Source organism: Sparus aurata, chromosome 20 (assembly GCF_900880675.1).
Source record: "Sparus aurata chromosome 20, fSpaAur1.1, whole genome shotgun sequence".
Taxonomy (NCBI): domain Eukaryota; kingdom Metazoa; phylum Chordata; class Actinopteri; order Spariformes; family Sparidae; genus Sparus; species Sparus aurata.
The window spans coordinates 2,796,972-2,809,547 of record NC_044206.1 but is presented as its reverse complement, the minus strand read 5'-3'; the positions used below and the strand labels follow the sequence as shown (position 1 = coordinate 2,809,547).

The following is a 12,576-nucleotide window of genomic DNA, read 5'->3' as shown; positions in this document are numbered from 1 at the left end:
ACTTTGAGGTCTTTTGAGGTTGAGAGACTAGCAATAATCTGCTTAATACAATTTATTAATGCCATATCATTACTAATATTATGAGCTTTAATTATAATTCCACGCCACAGTGTCTCGAATCCACAGTGGCACATGGTGGTGGGAACATTCAAGTCTGGGGCTTTTTTGCCTCCTCTGGAGTTAGAAACCTGCCCAGAAGGTCTCCACCCTGACCACTCCATTGTTCAGAGATATGCTCTACCCTCTGGTCAGATCTTTGTGGAGAAGGATTCATATTGCAGCAAGATAACAAGCCCAAACATTAAAGCTTTGACAGAACTACTTGAAGACCAAAGACGATCAAGGAGTTCTGACTGTCATGGAGTTTCATTCACATTCACCTGGCTTCAGCTGAACATATGGGGGCACTTAAAGACTGAGAAAGCCAAGTTTTCTTTGACATCACAAGAGGCTTTTTTGTACATTGTCAAATCATGCGGGGATGACATGATTGAGAAGGTGTCATTAAAGCTAGAAGGGGACATACCAAAACTAAGATATTCTGAAATTAATTATCCAACTTTTCACTCAAGTTGTTAAGCAGATATTTTCATTTGTAATGAAAAATCTAGCATTATATTCATAACAATGCTAAATGAAAGTATTGTCATCGGGGTCTCAATATTGTGTACATATGATATGTACTGTATCTGTGTCTGTATGTTTACTTAGAGCATCAGTCAAAAAAAAACCCTTTATATCTTTAAGTATAAAAGTTAGAAAAAACAGAATGGGGTCATCATTATCCTTGAAGAGCTTAACATTCTGATGTTTGAACGGTTTCTGTTGCTGAAAGTGTGCAGTTGAGAAGTAGAAAAAAGTAGAAAATAATCATAAAGAAGGAAATAAGAGCTAAGATAGTGAGAAAGTCAGATACATTCTGGGAGCTGTCCCTTTTTCCTAATTCAGTTATGTCCATGTCAATGTTTTCTTTCACAAGGAAATCATAGAATACTCTTAGTATTTGTCATTACTTTTCACACATGCTCTGAACACACATCTATATCAGATTTTGATGATTTAATGCCAGAACCAGAGACAACTTAGTGGTTGGACTTTGGACAGAGTAGACAGAAAGAACGAACCTTAACTTAAGGCCTGAACTGGTTTAGTAGTGCAGTCGCCACCTGCTGCTCCTTTGAAAGTTTTGTATATCCAGTTTGTTGTGGTGCATGATCTTCTTTTGAGTTTGGGATGATTATATATTCTTTCACAAGTCTTGCATGACAGGTTGAGATCATTATGGGATTTCAATGTAGGTTAAGTGACTCTGTAGTCTCATACAGTGTGGTAAGTGGATCTCAGTGTTAAATCAAACTGCGATTTTCAAACATCATTTCTGTTCTGTCGCTCAAGGCCAGGGTTGCAGCTGGTAAATGGACAGGTTTTGTTGGTATTTCCTCCCTTATAGACAACATATGATCCATTACAGCTGAAATTCATTGCATTATGAAAATGTCAGTAAACAGACATTAATAATAAGATTAAGTCTACCTTGTGAAACCATCCATCCATCCATCCATTGTCAACCGCTTATCCAAAATCGGGTCGCGGGGGCAGCAGCTTCAGTAGCGAGCCCCAGACATCCCTTTCCCCAGCCACATCGGCTAACTCTGACTGGGGAATCCCCAGGCGCTCCCAGGCCAGAGAAGAGATATAATCCCTCCACCTGGTCCTGGGTCTACCCCTAGGTCTCCTCCCAGTTGGACGTGCCAGGAACACCTCCCTAGGAAGGCGCCCTGGTGGCATCCTCATCAGATGCCCGAACCACCTCAACTGGCTCCTTTCCACGCAGAGGAGCAGCGGCTCTACTCCGAGTCCCTCTCGGATGGCTGAGCTTCTTACCCTATCTCTAAGGGAGACCCCAGCCACCCTGCGAAGAAAACCCATTTCGGCCGATTGTACCCGCGATCTCATTCTTTCGGTCATGACCCATCGCTCATGACCATAGGTGAGGGTAGGGACGAAGATTGAACGGTAGATCGAGAGCTTTGCCTTTCGGCTCAGCTCCCTTTTCGTCACAACCGTGCGGTGAAGCGCATGCAACACCGCACATGCTGCTCCGACTCTCCTGTCAATCTCCCGCACCATCATCCCCTCACTCGTGAACAAAACCCCGAGGTACTTGAACTCCTTCACTTGGGGCAAGGACACATTCCCCACCTGGAGTAGGCAATCCACCGGTTTCCTACTGAGAACCATGGCCTCAGATTTAGAGGTGCTGATCCTCATCCCTGCCGCTTCACGCTCAGCTGCGAACTGATCCAGTGAGCGTTGTAGATCTACAGCCGATGATGCCATTAAGACCACATCCATCCACGTCCATGTAAATCACAAACAGGATTGGGGACAAGGCACAGCCCTGGCGGAGGCCAACACCCACTTGGAACAAGTCCGACTTACTTCCGAGTATACGCACACAGCTCTCGCTTTGAGAATATAGGGATTGGATGGCCCTGAGAAGGGACCCCCTCACCCCATACTCCCGCAGCACCTCCCACAGAACATCCCGGGGGACCCGGTCGTACGCCTTCTCCAGATCCACAAAACACATGTGGACTGGGAGATTGTACTCCCAGGCCCCCTCCAAGACCCCTGCCAGAGTAAAGAGCTGGTCCGTTGTTCCACGACCAGGACGGAATCCGCATTGCTCCTCTTCAATCTGAGGTTCGACAATCGGCCGGACCCTCCTTTCCAGCACCTTGGAGTAGACTTTCCCAGGCAGGCTGAGTAGTGTGATACCTCTGTAATTGGCACACACCCTCTGGTCCCCTTTCTTAAAGAGAGGGACCACCACACCTGTTTGCCACTCCTTCGGCACCGACCCCAACCCCCACGCAATGTTGAAGAGGTGTGTCAACCAAGATAGCCCCTCAACACCCAGAGCCTTCAGCATTTCTGGTGGTATCTCATCGATCCCTGGGGCTTTGCCATTGTGGAGTTGTTTGACTACCACAGTGACTTCACCCACGGAAATCGGCGATGATACCCCATCATCCTCCAGCTCTGTCTCCATTACAGAGGGTGGCTGAGTGGGATTCAGGAGGTCATCAAAGTACTCCTTCCACCGCCCTATGACCTCCTCAGTCGAAGTCAACAAGGTCCCATCCTTGCTGTACACATGTATTTAAAATACTGTGGGACATCAATCAGAACACATCAATATGTGAGCACCAGAACATCATTCCAACAATGGGTTGAGAAGGGTTAAGAATTATTCTCAGCAATCTCTATCTCTTTTTCAAACACACACACACACACACACACACAGACACACCATATTATATTACTGCTTTAAACTAATAAACTTATACAACATGTCCAATGTTTCTGGGCAGATAAGGGCTGACCAAAATAAAGGTGTATCCACTCATGTCACAATACAATCTCATTTCAGTTACAATATTACAGTCAGAGGAGAGGAATACGATCTTCTTTAAGACACTGAGGTTGTAGTGGCAAGATATAAATTATCAAATCGGAGAGAAGCCTCAGCCGAAACAGCTGAAAAAATCTAAAAAACTTGGAATGACTAAATCTTCAGGCATGCTGCTTCTTTGCCTTGCTGTCATCAGCCTCATAGCAAGCTCTCTCTGTGCTGCTGTCCCAGCACGGGACTCTGTTTCTGAGCTGCAGTCAGTTTCCACCATATCCACCAGAAACAAGCTACTGCTCATCTCTTTTGACGGCTTCCGCTGGGACTATGACCAAGACGTTGAAACCCCCAACCTGGATAAGATGGCCCAGGATGGGGTGAAGGCAGCCTATGTTACCCCACCCTTCCTCACCATTACCAGCCCTTCTCACTTCACAATGCTGACAGGTAAAAACTACAGCTGAGCACTTCATATTTTCAACAGCAAAATCGCAGTATTCACGTTTATCTCTCACAGCTTTTCCAATAGCTTGAACTTTGGTGTGTAGTGTATGAAAAATAACTGATGTCATGAGTACCAGGAGTGTACACTATGAATGTTTTTCAATCACACTACAAAGGTGTATGTGGCAGCCACATCATACAGTGTAGGTAGGGAAACGTCTAAAAGTAGTGGTGGCTCTGGAAAGAATATCTTGGCTCCAAATGTGCCATTATCCTGCAAAATCCTCAGTCCGCCAGTCGTCATGTGCAATACATTTTATCTATACTTGCTTTGGTCATATGGTTACATCTAGAAATCTTCCTGCAGGCGCGCAGGTGGTCGAGTGGTTAGAGCGCATGCCATAAATGCAGCCGACCCCGGTTCGGTTCCGGCCGGAGGTCCTTTGCTGCATGTCACATCCCCCTCTCTCTCCCATATTTCCTATCTGTCTACTGCATAATAAAGGCGTCTATGCGAAAAAATCTTAAAAAAAAAAAAAAAAAAAAAAAGAAATCTTCCTGCAGTTTTCAAATTAATTAAGATACACTATCGTTCCATTAAAGTGCTCACAAGTATGTGTTTGGTTTGGCATGAGTGGTTGTAATATTTCATGCACTGATCAAATATCCAAGCCTTTCAATCCATAATCCATAATAAGTGTGTGATTTTTCTTCCCGTGATGCAGTACATTTGAAAAAGGATCCTTTGTGTTGCAAATCATTGCTCAGATAAAAAGAAATTACATGAGGTGAGAGTTTTGATTTTTTTTTATGTTTATTTGTGGCGACTACAGAAGGTGGGCTGGATTTTTTTATTTTCTTCTTTTTTTTTTTTTACATTTTAGGGCATTTATCAGAAGCTATTTGTCCAAAGTGACTTACAGGGATTCATACACTGATGGCAGTGGCTGCCATGCAAGGTGCCAACCAGCACATCAGGGGCAGTTTGGGGTTAAGTATCTTGTCCAAGGACACTTCAACATGCAGGCCAGGGGAATCGAACCAGCAACCTGCTAATAACAAGACGCTGGCCCTACCTCCATAGCCATCCATCTGAATTGCCCTGATGTATGTCATGCGCAGTCTACTTTCGGTTGGTTGACCATAACTGCTTCAGGTCGTAGGGCCACAGTGTGTAACATGCTCCTGCTGAGGTTGCAGACTGGCAAGATGGCTTCGCAAAATCCTGTAACCACAAGATTTTGCAAATCCAGCTGCATCACAAAGTCTTATGACCAGGCCCCAATCAGCAATCACTGTTCCATAGGTTGGCTGGGCCTAGTTTGACAGAAAACAGTATAGCTTGTTTGGGCAGCTTTCAAAGATTCTTCATAACTATGTACCAGGCACAAGACACCAAGTGAGACCTTGCAAGGTTTACATTGTTTAGCATCTCCAGGAGCTTGCTGGGATTCTTGTGAAGAAGCTAAAGGACCATATCCCTGGCCTCACCCTGTACTCTCAAGCACGTTGAAGAACCTACAATTAAAGTGACAAGTAAGAAAGGACTTCTTTTTGAGCCAAATATTTGGAAATGAAAATATTGCAATAAAAATGCAATATTTGCAATTTTTCATTGTTTGCTAAATGAAAACTTGTGAGAGTGTGGGAGTAGTGGGATATCTTCCACAAGATGAAGGTAGCAACTCTTTTTATCTTATCTGCATTTTGTTTTATATAGACTAGTGCAGTGCCCGTAAGAAAAGTGTATTCCTATAAAAAAGTGGGAGGTTAAGGAGCTTTTTCATGGATGGCCAAATGAGGCTGTGTTTGAAGGTGGGACGTCAGGGATATTTAGGTTTGTTGTGAAATCTGATATTCCAGGGTATAATTGGCTGTTTTTGACTATTTTTGATTTTGCCATTATATTTCATCTTAAAAGCTATTTACTTGGTGTCATTATTTTCAGCACAACCACACATGTGTGACTGTACAGTTATTTTTTTTATTTTGACATACTGTATTAACACAATGGACCTAAAATCACAAAAAACAAACATGAAATCCGAGTAGAAAAAGTTAGATTTTTTTGACCACAAATATGTTTAACAATCCATTTTTTTTTTTTTTTTACTTATAATGCAAATATAAATTGTTTTTTATCTAAATGTGTGCATACATTTAAAAAATTTACAAAGTTATATGTAACTATTTACATTTAAATGCAGGCAATGCTCAGGTCTGCCTGTACTCCTTCCAGCTGAATGAAGAGCTGCACTGCCTGCTCCACATTCAGCTTCTCCTCATTAAACAAGAAAACGACTCCACTACTCACTAAACACACCACACCAAACACTACATAACACACTAACTATACACTCCAAACACGCTAAATGTCACAAATCTCTCAACTCTCACACACACCGACCGTCGTTGCATGTCAATCATCCGCCTAGGTCCCTCCCACAACTTCCTGTTCCTCAACAACCAAACTTGCTGCTTGGACACTTTCGTGACAAAAGCCCGTTTTTACCGTTTCTTCCTGCACCAGAAACAAAGCGAACGTGACGGCAATGTTCCCGAAAAAGCGTGGCGGACATTATTTACCCTAGGTCCAGTTTTGGACGTGCCGATGCTTCCGGTCCGTCGCCTCGGGAGGTGGGCCGTGTAGCTAGCGTGTAGCTACACACGAACATCCACAGATTCCGATTCCACTTTGTTGTCCGCGCGTCTCCGGATCCCCTCAGACCCGAACAGACTCGGTCCGGACTCGTTTAATCTCATTAATCCACAACAGTCAGTTTAGATGCACAGAACAGAACAGAACGGGACCGAACCGCCGGCAAAATCCCGGTCCAGCTCGCGCCGCTGCAGGTATAAATCTGCTTGTTTCTTAAGGTGGGGGGTCGCGGTGGGCTCTGCAGTGATTGGCTCTGGTGCACGCGTGGCCACGGTGTGCAGTGATTGGCTCTGGTGCGCACGTGACTGTAGTGGCTCCGGTGGACAATGCTCGTGGAATTTGTAAAGCATTTATGAAATAATTTATTAACGGTATCATTGCAATCCAAACAAATGCGAAATATCACACCATTGAACCACTCAGCAGCCATGTTGAAACTCTCAGGTCAGTCTGATCCTGATCCGCAGAGATATTTGAGGAACACACACACACACACAGACATAGATAGATTAAGCAAAGTTATGTTTAAAGTTATGTTTAATGTTCAAAGTTTGCAGTCAAACTTGTACCAGTTTCTTACCTGATTCTTTTTTTTCATCAGGACGTTATGTCGAGAATCACGGAGTAATCCACAACATGTGGTTCAACACTACAACTCAGGAGAAGAAGCAGTACTATGATGCTCAGTTTGTTGATTCATACTGGGACAATGGCAGCTTACCCATCTGGATAACAGCACAGAGACAGGTTCTTTAGATACATCTTTCTGCTTGCCCACCTCACAAATTTCTTGTGTTATCTTGCTATAGCATTTTTCAATCCATTGATATTTTTTCATTTTCTGCTAGGGTTTAAAAACAGGTTCCCTACATTTCCCCGGCACAGCACCCACCTACACAGGAGAGACTGTGATGGTTCGTCAAGTGGAACCTCGTTTCTATAACCATTCAAACGAGACAGATTGGAAGATGAACATTGACAAAGTGATTGGAGAGTGGTTCCACAAAAATGACCTGGACTTTGTCACACTGTACTTTGGAGAACCGGATTTGGCAGGACATGAATATGGACCAGATTCCCCAGAACGCCGAAAGATGGTCCAGCAAGTTGACCGCACTGTGGGCTACATCCGAAACAAGATCCGAGACCATGGCCTGACTGACAGGCTCAACATTATCATCACAGCTGACCATGGGATGAGCAAAGTTCTACGGGGTGGACAAGTTGAGGAGATCATCCTCTCTAAAATTCCTGGCTTCAGCTTCAGGGATATCCAGTTCCAGCTGTTGGATTATGGTCCTGTTGGCATGCTGCTTCCTAAAGAGGGGATGTTGGAGAAAGTCTACAAGGTTCTGAAAGTAAGCCATCCTCACCTTCATGTGTATAAAAAGGAGAAGATGCCAGCTAGACTGCACTACAGCAACAATCCTCGACTCCTGCCCCTCATCCTCATCGCTGACCCTGGATACATTATCAATGGGGTGAGGGAATGTACAGTTTGCTGCATGTAGCTCACATTCAGTGTTAGTGAGAGTTTAGAAAGTGTATTTGAATTGTGAGGAACTCTGTATGTTTGACAAATGTTGTGTGTAACCATAACGTCTTAAAACATTTATGTGAAGGAATTGAAAATTCTGTACTTTGTGTTACAGTAGTTTTAGGAATTCACTTACTATGCGTTTATGCACCACTGGGTGCCCTTTCCCTGCTGCTGCTGTCCTCCATCTCTGTCTGCCTTCTGGGTTGTTGACTAAAAGACATATAACCAAGTCCAAAATTATAATTCAGTTATTCAATAACAACTTAATGATATGATGATAATATAAACATCAATATTAATAAAATATCTTGAAAAGATACAATTGTTTATCAAAGCCAGGCAGTGAATAACTCATTTTCAACCCACTTCAGGAGGATTGTATATGGTTCAGATTTAGCTTGATTTGTGTGTAAACACCAGCATAGATACACTTGCGCACAGTCCAGAATGGTTTAAGGGCCGTCTTCACACATAGATTTAGGCTACTTTTGCATGCAGATGCCTTTATCACTATCATGTTGGTGCTTGTCATCGAAGAAAGTTACACTTGAGAAAACTGGCTTGAGATATTTGTGCCTTGTGGTTTTTTTTATATTCTATCAAACAATAGCAATAAAACCCCCAAAATATTTTATGACTGTTTCTCATAATACATCTGATTTCTGTGTACTGTGTAGTTTTTTCCTGTGAATTACAACAAAGGAGAGCACGGCTTTGATAATGAAGACATGGACATGAAAGCCTTCTTCAGGGCCGTGGGCCCGGACTTCAAGAAAGCCGTGGCGGTAGATCCCTTTGACCTAGTTAACGTGTATCCACTGATGTGCCATCTACTGGGGATAAACCCAGAGATCAATGATGGGCACCTGAAGCATACCAAACACATGCTGGTTTCCAGTAAGTATATGTACCAATAATTTAGTGATTGTCAATTTACAATATATAGAATGCTGTGCTCTAACAATTTGACACTGTACAACAAAACACAGCTGTTCTAATTTATCAGCTTATTTGTCATCATACAACAAGGCTGCATAATGAAATGAAAGTTTATAGTTCCTTCATATACTGTATGTGTCTTGCTATACAGAGGTGAACATAGGTCCCAGCATAAGTAGGAAGTAAACCCGGAAACTAGAAGACTTTTTTGGTTTATGCAGCAGTCAAGCAATTTTCATCGGACTGAATGGGCACAATCTTTGGGTTCACCATTTCTAGTTAAAATCTTTTCAAGTGGCAGATTTAGTTAGTAATATAATAGGAATGCCAATGTTAATGGCATGACTAAACAAACAAACAAACTAACTGCCTAACAGCAGCAAAACTCTATAAAGCGCCTTGTTACTGGATTCATTGTTGTCAAACTGGCAGTTGGTCCTAAAATATTTGTTTGGTCCTAAGACTGGCCGTGTTCACTTGGAGCCCGGTACAGTCAGCTGCTGTTAGCAGTAACCTTAGGAACAAGTAAGCCATCTACCTGTTCATTAGGAGTCAAAGTTGAAGTGATCTTAAAATCTGTAAGAGCATTTTTCATTTAAGCCACACTTAAATCTAATCTAATATATCTTGTGTCTATAAAAGCCAGAGGTAACATTTATTACAGGACTCTTCAACCTTGACATCACACCGGCTGTATAACATTAACTCACAGCTGTAAAGGTATATCTTATCAGACTGTAGAAGGTTATTGATCTCTGCACTATGAAGCAAATGTATTAAGCCAAAGTAATTTAATGTAGATGTTCCTGCCTTTTCTTAGTGTGCTATTTGCTTACTTGACCAATTTTAATATCTTATCTGTTTGTATGCACGTTTTCTGTTCCAGCTATTTCAGAAGAGAACTATCAGATGGAAGTGCTGATTGGCCTGTCAGCCTTGGCTGGTTTTCTTGTGCTTGTGTTCATCATTGCCATATCCTGCAGTATGTGGAAAGGGACCAGGGCTTAATGAAACTGGACATCTTTTATGGCAAAATTTGGCAACATTTTACCATTACATTGAGAATGTGTACTGTAGGGGGACAATGATTCATTTACAATTTAATTTGTCAAAATGATGAAGGATGCAGGGTATAGCTTCTCATGGCTGCTTTAAAACCAGATATATTTGGGAGATAAATTCCCTTATGTTAACTATCTGGAAACCCTAAACCTGCTGACTATTTTTGATTCCTCTCTGCTGTGGCTCAAGCTGATTGTGGTTCAAAAGGTCACCTACAATGAATTCTGCAACTTACAGAGTGGAACAAAACTAATTTACTTTGAATTAACTTGTGTTTTTAGTTGGGCAGTGTTAGTGTCTAGCAGCTTCCATTGCTTTGTATAACAAATTCTTTTTTCATTTTATATGAGCTTCAGCTAATTAATGTAGAATGCCTTGTGCCAAAACATATAAGTATCTATCGATGTTCTATTGTGATGTGAGATTGTTCAGTGAAATGTGAGTATTTTGCCCTGCCTGACTTGGAAATTTGACGTGTTGCCCTTTATTGGTTTTTGTGTAATAAAATGTATTTTTCAATTAAAGATCATTATCAAAATATTATGAAGAAATGACTGGTCTTTAAACTGACCTCCCCTGGTCTTAGACACTGTGTTCAGTCCCAGTCTGGTGTCTAGCTGTGTTCACTGGGAGTCTGCTAAGCTCCTTTGAAAGCAGTGACTCGCCCCAGGGTCATTACATTTGATGTCAATAATTATCTGATGTGCACAGCCTAATACTGGTACAAGTAACATTTTGAGTTCGACAACAATCGAGTACATTTACTGTAAGGAACAAAACATTTCCTGGGAACACACCTACTCAAGTTTCAAAACACACACTGGCCTCCAACTTTGTTCAATACAGTTTTATTTGCCTGTTGCTGCGTATTTTTGTAAACGAAAATATGTTATATACAGTATGCCCAAAAATGAAAAATAAAACAAAAAAGCATTAACAAATGTACATTTGACCAACACCTAGGGATGCACAATATTAGATATTTTTGCTGATATCCGATATGTCGATATTTTCCAACTCTTTGGGCCGATTGCTGATACCAATATATGCACCATATTTCAAAGAACATCAAGTCTCTCATACTCACATCTTTGCTTAATTAGGCTGTATTCTCTTCAGTACAGTTTTATTCGCCTGTTGCTGTGTTTTTAGGCAAACACATCCACAAAATCATATAAATTTATGGCCCTTGCCATTCTCGGCTCTACACTTAACACTCCTAAATTGCTCAAGTCATAGTATTTCTTTAGAAAGACGTGATTGACTTTAGCACCGAGAAGTGCTCATAGGTAATGCTAGTACAATTTTGCACAGTTTAATCAGGTTAATCTGGTGGAACACCCTCCAATGAATCCTTAGTGCTTCAGTTGTTTTGTGTGGCAAATGGAAACACTACGTTTCTCACAAAATGTGGGAATGCAATTACTCAAGGCTTGCATCCCTTGCATTATGACACAATATTCCTTTTTTTTTTAAACATGGAGAAGACCAAAGAGATGTGGATGACCTTTTCCAGCCAGCAGAGGGAGCTGGCTGCTGCTGCTGTCAGCCCAATCCATGGGAGGAGTGTGGAGCTTGTGGAGGAGTACAAATACATGGGCACAATTTTTGACAGTACGTTTAAATCCTCAGGAGATGCCAGCAACGACAGTACCTTCTGAGGAAGCTCAAAAGTTTTGGGTCAATAAGAACATAGTGTTACTCCTTCATAGAGAGTGTCATCACTTTCTCCATCACCTGCTGGTTCCACTCCATAAGTCTACAAAACAGGACACCACTGCAGCGCACAGTCAAAGTTTGCTCTAAAATCATTGGACATTCCTTACCTGAATGCTCTAAAACTGTAAATTATTTCACAATGTCCAACTTCTCTGAGGCTTCTTCTTTCGTGTCTCCTGGATGTTCAGGACACATTACAACTCAATTCAGTGAAATATAAGTGATTGGTGAGGTTTAAAATACACATAGAGAATGATAAAAAGGCTGGAATTTAGCTCAGAGGGCCAAACACCAAAAACATAACATAAAAAGTGATTGGAGTACAGCTATAGGTTTTTGTAAGATGTCATGAATTTTTTTACATGATTTCTTTGAGAAAATCCACGACATCAACTGAGAAAAGTTCTGGAATGACCTCCCATGACCTGAGGTTGTGGTGTGGGCAAACTCCTCCTCCAAATAGACAGCAGACCTAGGGGCCGTCCAGACGAGAACGCTCTTTTGCGAAAACGCATCATTTTGGTCGACCGTCCACAGGGATCCTGAAAACGCACTTTTTTAAAACGGGTCAGCGAATCCGCATACTTTCCAAAACGATGACGCCATCGCCCCACCCCTCGACCTCTTACCTCCGACCTCTGAACCCCGCGAAGTCTACTAACAACAACAACAACAACAACAATGGCGGACTACATGCTCGTGTTCGTGCTGCAGAAGATATTGAGCCTTTCTTGCTACTTACTCGCCTTGCAGTCTGTGGCAGCTTTTATAACTAACTATCTACAGCATTATTCTGTT

General features: G+C 42.1%; 1 protein-coding gene across 1 annotated transcript; it reads left to right on the top strand.

Moving 5' to 3' along the window:
- Positions 1–3,340: 3,340 nt before the first annotated feature.
- On the top strand, positions 3,341–10,602 carry LOC115570830 (ectonucleotide pyrophosphatase/phosphodiesterase family member 7-like). The gene is made up of 5 exons (XM_030399588.1): positions 3,341–3,862; positions 7,120–7,265; positions 7,367–7,999; positions 8,736–8,955; positions 9,884–10,602. The coding sequence occupies exons 1-5, from the start codon at positions 3,568–3,570 to the stop codon at positions 10,003–10,005; spliced, it is 1,416 nt and encodes a 471-aa protein (XP_030255448.1). The 5' UTR covers positions 3,341–3,567; the 3' UTR covers positions 10,006–10,602.
- Positions 10,603–12,576: the final 1,974 nt, after the last annotated feature.